Source organism: Hypanus sabinus, chromosome 24 (assembly GCF_030144855.1).
Source record: "Hypanus sabinus isolate sHypSab1 chromosome 24, sHypSab1.hap1, whole genome shotgun sequence".
Classification (NCBI taxonomy): Eukaryota; Metazoa; Chordata; class Chondrichthyes; order Myliobatiformes; family Dasyatidae; genus Hypanus; species Hypanus sabinus.
In genome coordinates, this window is record NC_082729.1 from 25939159 (window position 1) to 25949211 (window position 10053).

Genomic DNA, 10053 nt, shown 5'->3' on the forward strand with positions numbered 1-10053 from the left:
GAGGCTATTTTTTTCAATGAATTCATGTAGAGCCCATAGCCCGGACGGTTAAACTGCGGAATACTTTAAATCTTTTTCCTCTAAACTGTCTACATTTTTAAGGATGCGTTAATTGCAGGTAAACCAACGCAATCGTTTTATGACGCCTCCATGTCTTTACGTCTTAAAAGATTTAAGACCCTACTGAATGTGCATCAAATCGGGCAATATCGTTGATGAATATGGGTTCCAAGAATTTTCCCAAAATTTTAGCCACTAGATTGGAACTTTTTTTTACCTCAAATTATTTCTGAGGTCCAGCTCGGATTTATTAAAAATCGTTATTCATGTCTTAACGTTAGAAAATTAATTAATATAGCTTACACTCCTTCATCTAGAATCCCAGAATGTATCTTTTCCTTAAATGCTAAAAAAAGTTTGGCAAGGTTGAATGGCCATATTGATTTCATACTCTGCAGCATTTGAACTTCAGCCCGACATGCATATCATGGTTTAAATTAATATATAATAACCCTTTGGCTTCGGTTCTTACAGATAATGAAATATCTCACTTCTTTCAGCTGTTTCGTGGCACGAAGCAATGCTGCCCTTTAATGCCTCTATTGTATAATATTGCTTTGGAACCCTTAGTCATTGCGACTCACCTAACATTTTTAGTAATTTACTTTACTTCACTTTATTGTCACCAAACAATTGATAGTAGACCGTACAATCATCACAACGATATTTGATTCTGCGATTCGCGCTCCCTGAATGACAAATCGAATGAAGTATAATACAAAATTAAATTATATGTCATAATTACAAAATAGAAAAGGGAAAGTTAGGTAGTGCAAGTCAGGTCCGGATATTTGGAAGGTAGGGCCCAGATCCGGGTCAGGATCTGTTCAGCAGTTTATCACAGTTGGAAACAAGCTGTTCCGAAATCTGACCGTGCTCCTGAACCTTCCCCGGCAGGGAAGAGGGATAAAAATTTTGTTGGCTGTGTGGGGAGTGTCCTTGACAATCCTGGAAAGCTGCTCTGACAGCGTGCAGTGTGAAGTGAATACAAGGATGACAGATTGGTTTGTGTGATGTACTGGTCTATGTTCACGATCTTCTGCAGCTTCTTCCGGTCTTGTACTGGACAATCTCCATAATAGGTTGTGAATCACCCTGGAAGAATACATTCGACGGTGCACCTATAAAGATAGTGAGTATTTAGGGGACAGGCCAAATCTCTTCAGCTTTCTCAGGAAGTAAAGGTGCTGATGGGCCTTCTTGGCAGTGGACTCTGCCTGGTGAGACAAGGTCCTGTCATTTGTGATATACACCGCGAGGAACTTAAAGCTTTTGACCTGTTCCACCTGTGCGCCATCGATATAGATGGGGTCTTGCGGTGCGCGACACCTTCTGATTTCAACAACCAATTCCTTCGCCTTGCTGATGTTGAGGAATAGGTTATAGCCTTCTCACCATGCCACCAGGTTCTTAATTTCCCCTCTGTATTCAGAATCATCATTACCCAAGATACGGCCTACAATTGTGGTCTCACAAGAAAACCTATATATTGAGTTTGATGGAAACTTGGCTACATAATCCTGGGTGTGCAGTGAGTACAGCAGAGGGCTGAGTACACAGTCTTATGGGGCACCCGTGCTCACAGCGATTGTAGAAGAGAGCTTGTCCCCTATTTTTACAGCCTGGGTTCTCTCTGTGAGTAAGTTGTAGATCCAAAAAATTAGAATTTTTTGAATAATATGCTACAGTCCGTTCCGAATTTATGCCCAATTGATAATACGAAAAATTCTAGGTTTGAATCGCTGTCAAGGGTTTAGTAGCCGTCAGTTATAATATGATCATGAAAATACAACCAGTGATGTCAGAAAAAATGAAGAAGGAATGGGAAAGAGAACTTCATTGCCCTTTACCTACAGAGCAGTGGGAGAAAGTTCTACAGTTATTTAACTCCTCTTCTATTTGTGTCAAACAAGCCTTAATACAATTCAAGGTTGTACATTAGGCTCGTATGTCCAAGGACAAACTTGCTCGATATTTTTCTCATGTTAATCCAAACTGTGACAGATGTCATTTTGAAGTTGCCTCGTTGACTCACATGTTTTGGTCTTGCCCTTGTTTTCAAAATTACCGGAAAGATACTTTTGGCATTATTGCCACCTCATCCTATTACTGCAATTTTCGGCTCAGCAATAGTGGATAACAGTTGTTTACCCCCTCTGCTCGGCGAATGATTGCATTTGTCACATTGATGGCTGGAAGATCTATTCTGTTGAACTGGGAAGAAAGTTATCCCCCAACTACATTTCAATGGTTTTCCCAAACTATTTCTTGCTTGCGTTTAGAAAGAAAAAAACTAAAAAATGTCATTTGTTTACGCTTCGGTCAAATTTGAAGAAACCTAGAGACCAATAATTCAACATTTTCATATGAGTTAAACGGACCTTTCCCAAACCTTATTCTTACCATCTTTAATTATTTGGATAGAGGTGCAGAGTTATTGACATTAATGTATATATTTGATATGATACAACAGTCCATGTCGGTGAGGTTAGTTTTTTTTTTGTTATTTCTTTGGGGGTTTCTATTTTTTTCCCATTTTTCTAACATACTATAAGTTTGGGAGGTTAATATATTTGAATTATTAACTGATAGTATTTGTATTCTAGCCTATTAATTATGTACTCTCACGATCTCTGTACTCGATGTTTTTTTTCTTCTTATGCTTGTTTGAAAACTAATAAAAAGCTTTAAAAAGATAAAAAATAATTATTGACAACTTCAATATCGAGTTTTTGAAAGTGAGTCTGTAGGTTGTGAGATCTTTTCAGTGTTGGGTGAGAGAAGTTACCTTCTCTAGTTCAGCAGCCTGGGATGGCCGACGGGTCATAGCTGCTCCTGAACAGGTGCTGCGCTAAAGAAGGCTCTCATGCATCCTGCCAAGGAGAGGCTAATGACAGCAAACATTTCTGTCAACACGATGAGTCGCAAAGTGAAAGGCGGACAAAATCGAGAAAGTTGAATAGAGGGTTGAAGGTATTATATTTTAATTCACACAGCGTTGGGAATCAGGTAGGTGAACTTGAATTGTAGCACAGTTACAGACTGGCATGTATGCTGGTGTGGACATTACTGAATCGTGGAAGAGTGAAGATTGTAGCTGGGAGCTTAAAGTCCAAGAAGAGGTCCTAGGTGTCGAAAGGTCAGGAAGGAAAACAGAGGAGAGGCGTTACTCTGTTGAAAAAAAATCAAGTGAATTGAATTCATTGCGGATAGAACTATGGACCTGCAAGTGCAAGAGGCCCTGGAAGAAGTAATTGTGGAATTGACTGGGAGGCTTAAGGGAAAAGACCCCAAAGTGGAAGTAATCATAATATAAAATGATTTTGTCGGAGAAGAAGATGCTGAACGCAGATGTATCAATATTACAGCAGAGAAAGGGATTTAGAGTATTGAGAGGGAAGTGGGCGAGAACTGATTGGAACAGAACACTGGAAGAGATGACGCCAGAGCAGCAATGGCTGAAATTTCTGGAAGCAATTGAAGGCACAGCATATAGAGATCACAAACAGGAAAAGTATTCTAAAGGCGAATTGACCAGGAAAAGAAGTTAGAGCCAACATAAACCCAATAATGTACTATATATTACAACAAGAATTGGTAGATTTTACGGGATTAACAAGCTTTTGAAAACTAATTGGAACAACTAAAAAGTAGTTAAGAACCTCTAAATGGAATAGGAAGGTAAGCTAGCCAATAACATTAAAGAGGATGTTAAATGTTTCTTCAGAGCCATAAAGTGTCAAAGAGAAGCGAGAGAGGTAATATCGGATCGCTCTAAAAAGGTACTGGAGAGATACCAATGGGGGATACGGAAACGGCGGAACAGCTAAACAAATATTTTGCATCAGCGTTCACTGTGGAAGACATCAGCATGAAGTGAGTGGATTCACTATTCTTCGGGAGAAAGCTTTGTTGAACTTCAAAGTTCTGAACGTAGGTACGTCACATGGACCAGATAGGGTTAACTTCAGAAGTTAACAACGCAGCCTCCTTAATTACATTACTTCTCACAAATAAAAGGAAATGGTTGTTTCTTCACAGCTCTCTGAGCAGAGTATTATCTCCTGATGCTATCAGCACAACTTCCTCATATTGAGCCTCTTGGAATTTCTACCGAGGTGGACTAACTCATCTCTTCGGTTCATTCCGAATTAAGACCCCCACCATTGCTAAATCAGTATCCAAATTACCCACAAGGAACATCGCCCTGATGTACCTGGAGCACGCAAGAAATCCCACTGTCGAATTTATCGTCTGAGTGCAAGTATTCTATACTACTAAGGACCGTTGACGGAGCAGGAGATTCCAGGGAAAGGTGAGATGAATTTCCATGGGTTTTATATTAATTTGGAAGAGTGGGCGTCTGATCACGGATCATCAGCGTGGCTGTGTTCCGGAATAAACATGGACTTCCTACTTTCGGGTGTTTTTTTTTCTGAGATAACTCAGTTATCCAGTGAAGGCAGGACAGTGGAATTGTCAATATGCAGTTCAACGAGGAGAACTTCAGAGATTACAGAGGCTTTGCTTGTTTTCCATGTGTTCGAAGGACGCTGGCGGAGACCTGACAAAATAAATTAAGGTAACAGATACAGACATAGTGTGTACAGAATCGCGTTACCTTGTGAGGAGCAACATTAACAGGAAGGCATATATTTATCTTGAGGAAAGGAGATTTCAGTCGAATATAAACGATAGTTTTTTAACAGTTTGTTCTAACTGCCAATTCGATTTCGAGATACACCACGGTAACACACCCCTCCGGCTCTTCTAGAACGCCCCGCCCAATTACACCCGTGTGATCAATTGACACTCTAGAGTCGCAGGCCTTCTGGGTTTGAAAGTCTTATCACATAAGGAAAGTGTTATGGTCCTTAGCTTCTACTCACTGAAATTCAGAAGAATGAGAGGCAACTGCATTGAAACCTGTGGACTGCTGAAAAGGCTCAATTCAGTCCATGTGGAGTAGGTGTTTCCTATGTTGTGGGAGGCTAGAAGCCTCAGAAGGGAGGGCAGACCTTTTAGAAAGTAGATTCGGATTAATTTCTGTAGCCAGAGATTGGTGAATCTGTGACATTCATATATGTACTTTTTAAGATGTAGGTGATAGGTTCTTGATTGGTCAGGGCATGCTCGGAAACAGTGGAAGGGAAGAGACTGGGGCTGAAAAGCAATATGGCGAAGCAAATTCAATGAGCCAAATAGACTAATTCTGCTCCTATATCTGACGGAATTATAATCTAATGTGTGAGGAAACTAGAGTACCCAGAATAAAACCACGCAATAGCGGGGACAAATTCTAAACTTCCTACAGACAGCGGCGAGAGGTGAACCAGGCTTGTTGGCACTGCAGCAGAGTCATGTTAATCACTGCGCTACCATGCCATCCATCATGAACTGACACTTTTAACGTGGCTGCCAGTGAAGGTGACAACCATCATATGCAATGAGTACGTTTAAGAGGTATTTACGCAGGTACGTGAACAGATGAGACATACGTGGTCAAGGTTCCAAAGGGTTGCAAGATGGATTGGTGTTAATGGGGAAATGGGAGGCATGGCCTCCTAGGCCAAGGACATGTATCTGTAGTGTTCTTTTAGAAATTGTAATAGTAGTAATATTTGTGGTGCTAGTGATGGTAGTAATGGTGGTAGTGGTAGAAATCCTTTATATGATAATGAGAGGCAAAGATGGAGTAGACAGTCAGTATCGTTATTTTTGAACTGTTGAATTGGCCAGTACCAGAAGGCGTGCCTTCTAGGTGACAGGGGGTAAGATGAAAGGAGACGTGCAGGTAAGTTTTTTTTTCATAGAGTGGTGGGTGCCTGGAATGCGCTGAAAGAGTGATGGTGGAGGCTGATATATTGAGACTGGTAAGAGCTGCTTGGATGGGAACGTGAATGTGAGGGAAATGGGCATTGTGTTAGCTGACGCCATTAGTTACGTAGGCCATGTGATTAATTACTTAATTGATTTGGTTCAATATTGTGGACTATTCCTGTGCTGGATTCTTCTGTGTTCGTGCAGGACTCTGCAAACGTCCAAGGCACATTTCTGTAGTGAGGGTGACTTCGACCTTTCCAGAGTACTATAGTTGTCAACGTAGCCCGGAGAGCGGCGGGCGGAAGCAAAAGATGCTGGGAATGGCGAGGGTGATGAGCCACGGAAGGGATCTGGGACTGGTACCAGAGAAGGAGGGCCAGGTTCGGTGTTGGGAGCGGTTGCTTGCGCGGATGTAAACACGCGCTGACATGAGACAACAGGGAAGGTCATTTGTTTTAAAATAGTTTGTTGTTATTACAGAATCGCCCTTTGGTGCTTTCCGCTTCCTCCTATTCACTTCCCCTTTTCTCCAAGCATGATTCCTTTCTCCATGCCCCTTTACCAGTCTCAGTCCACAACAGAGACCCATATGAGCATCAGGTGTACCGTCACTCACAAACAGTATATCATGAAATAATTTTGTCTTTGGCGACAGTACAATACATCAAATTACTAAAGTACCGTGTAGTCATAGACCCTTCCGGCCCAAAGAGTCGCAGTGCCCAGCAACTTACCTGGTTAAACCGAGCCTAACTACAGGAAAGTTCACTAAGGTCAATTAACCTAAGAGCCAGAGCGTTTTTGTAATGTGTGAGGAAAGCGAAGTACCGAAAGGAAATCCGCACGGTCACGGGAGCAAGAACTAGTACTGGTAGTAGCTTGATCGCTCCAGAACAGTAGAATGCTCTTCCAAGGAATTGCCATTCGTGGGTCCTCGGCGGGCTGTAGAGGCCGATGCAAGATCCACAATACGGCAGCGTTCGCATGCATTTCCTTAATGGACATCGGCCGCGCGTGACTTTCTCGAACTTGGGGAATCTAATGTACGGCCATACATCACATGGTCGTTGACAGATCGGGGACATGCCGGTCAGGGTCCAGTGGCTTGGAATGCGAGACGGCTGTGGTCTCTGCGCTGCAGCAGACTTCCGCCGGTCTCACTGCCTTTGTGGTGTGTCAGGTTTCTGTTCCGTGTTACACCCCATCTCTGCTCCCCATCCTCTCGTATCCTCTTCGCTCTCGCCCCTCCTCCTGAATTCGCCACCTCTCCATTCTGCACCCCTCTCACTTCCACAATATCTCGTTTACCAGATCCGAGAATGTCGTTCTCCGAAGCAGTGACCAGTTCGACGCTCGCTGGGAATCTCTCCACTCACAATTCCACGGCCGATGGAAGCAGAATGGAGTGGGGAGCACTATCCGTCGTGTCAATGGTCATCTTCACCCTTACCTTCCTACTGGGCGTCCCGGGCAATGGCTTAGTCATCTGGGTGACGGGCTTCAAAATGAAGAGTAAGGTCCACACGGTGTGTTTCCTGAACCTGGCTCTGGCTGACCTGATCTATTGCCTCACCGTTCCGTTCAGAATGGCCAACTTCTCCCTGATCTACTCTGGGTACAACGCCTACTTTTCCACGAAGTTTATTGAAACGTTGACGTTCCTCAACGCATCCGCCAGCATATATCTGTTATGTCTGATCAGCATCTGCCGCTGCCTGGCTATTACTCGGCCTACGTGGTTCCAGCAACATCTGAACCTCACTTGGATACGTGCGGCCTGCTTCGGAGTCTGGACCTTAGCCCGCCCTCCTGCTTCCGGATTGGACGAAGGAATTGACGGTCTTGGTGCCATTTTGGGTCGTTTTCATCTTCGGCCTCCCCCCTCTAATTATGATCACCAGCTACTCCCTGGTTGGCTGTAGGCTGCAACGGAAAATGTTCGCCAAATCTAAGAAGCCTGTCCGCCTCATCTTCACCGTTGTCGTCACCTTTATGATCTGTTGGATCCCGAACACTGTCCGCAACCTCGTTTCAATCTTCACACCGATTCCCCTGGAATTGACATTATTTACTATAGCCCTGGCCTCCTTCAACAGCGCTCTCAACCCCCTTCTCTATGTCTTCGCTGGCCACGAATTCCAGCAGGTCTTCAGGCGCTCCATCCTCGCCTCGCTTGAGCTGGCTTTGGCCGAGCAGAGGATGGAATTTGTGACCCGGACCCAGACCCCAAAATTCACCTCAAGTACGAATGTCTGAGTGAGTTCCTCGTGGCCAGACATCCGACCGATATACCCTGACTACAGACACAGTGGAAAGTCGGTTGCAGTTAAGATCGGCAGTGGAGGCTTTCCGACAGTCTTATTTTAATCTCTCAGAACACAGAACATAGACCACTCAGCCTACAATGTACCGTATCAAATCAATCAGTCAGTAAATGTCCAATTAAACAAATACCCTCCGCCTACTCAATGAAGATATCCTTCCTTTATGCTGATTTATGCTACTCATATTTTAAAGGTCTCTAACCTATCTACACATACCACAATTCCAGGTAGCGTATACCAGACACACACCACCGTCTGTGCAGTAACGTGCCTCTCACATCTGCTTTGCAATGACGCCCTCTCACTTTAAATTCACGTCCTCTGGTGTCAGTCATTTCAACCCTGGGAATCATACTGAACGTCGATGACTTTCATGATCTTCTAAACCTCATCACGTCACCCCAGTGAAAATAACCCCAGTGTATTCAACCTCTCGTAGTAGACGATGCTCACTAATACAGGCAGCATTCTGGTGTATCTCCTCTACATCCTTTGTAAAGCCTCTACATCTTTCCTGCAATGGGCTAACAGAACTGTATACACCTCGTTCACCAAGTAGTCTCCATGTTCCTATGACCTCTCTCCTTCCAAGTCATTTTCACCCTCAGAACAGGATGGTTTTATCTCACCCTTCTCGATAAACTCTAAACAGACTGTCGTGCGTGAGAATCCCATTACATCAGCAGTTTCTGATTTCCTGGTGGTGACTGATGAAGTAACAGCAATCTGTCGATGCTCCAACTCCACTTATCTCACTATTTCCAACCTGTCTTGAAACTTCTTTTTTAAGTGTGATATTTCTTTCATTATGGCTACAAGGAGTGACAGAGCTACTAAAAAGGATGATCCGCTGCTTCGTTGGATTCTATTGTGGATTTGCTGCAAGAACAAACGAGGAGCCTCTGAGAAGTTTCAACAATTCAGCTGTGAATTTAAGCTAATAGATGGTAAATTGAATTCTATTGAACAAACTGTTAATGTACACGATAAACGCATAAAAATAATGAAGCAATGTTTTCGTTTCTGCAAACGAAAGTGGATGAACTGCAAAAGATTTATGAAAAACAATCGACATCCGACGAAAGTTAAGACAGAAGATTGTCAACATAGAAAATAGAACTAGAGGGTACACCCTACCGGTTTTGGGTCTCGAAGAATTAACAGAGGGTAATCGTCTTGTGGAATTCTTTGCAAACTTTCTAGAAGTGCTATTTCCGGAAATCTTGGCGTCTTTGCCTATGATTGATCGAGTTCATAGGTATCCCGTGTATAGAACTCATAACAGAGATATGCCAAGATCAGTAATAATCTGTTTTCATGAATTTAAAACAAATGAACTGTTTATATACGAATCTCGACGAAGAGGCATGATTGTCTACCATGGTTGCAAGATTAGAATTGTTGAAAGCTTTCAACAAGGATTTCCTTCGCTACCCAGCTCGACTCAGAATCACATAAAAATTGATCTTTGGAATCGTTTCGTTCGACTGCTGAAACACCAAGATTTTTAAAATCCGAAGGCTAGCTGTTTAGTTTGCCCTGACTGTTTAGATTCAAGATTAAATGAGAAAATATTAATTCCCAAATGCCGTCGTAGGGGCATGATTTGTTATATGTTGGAATAATAACATTCTCGAAGACGATTTGCTTGAGTTCATGCAGGAACGTGCTAAGTTTAAACAAGCTTTGTTGGAATTTGTTAACAAGAGTTTTAACCCGTCCCTTGGCTACCTAGTTTGTCTGAGAATCTCACTAAAGATGGATCCTTCGAATTGTTTCGTTCGAAAATTGAAGCATAAAGATTTTTTTTAATTTGAAAGCTAACTGCATAGCCTGTTTTCCCATG

The 10053-nt window shown here is 42.8% G+C and overlaps 1 protein-coding gene across 1 annotated transcript; it reads left to right on the forward strand.

Annotated features, from left to right (window-relative positions):
- Window positions 1-7202: 7202 nt before the first annotated feature.
- Window positions 7203-8139, forward strand: LOC132380716 (formyl peptide receptor-related sequence 3-like). The gene is made up of 2 exons (XM_059949705.1): window positions 7203-7498; window positions 7806-8139. The coding sequence occupies exons 1-2, from the start codon at window positions 7203-7205 to the stop codon at window positions 8137-8139; spliced, it is 630 nt and encodes a 209-aa protein (XP_059805688.1).
- The last annotated feature ends 1914 nt before the right edge of the window (window positions 8140-10053 follow it).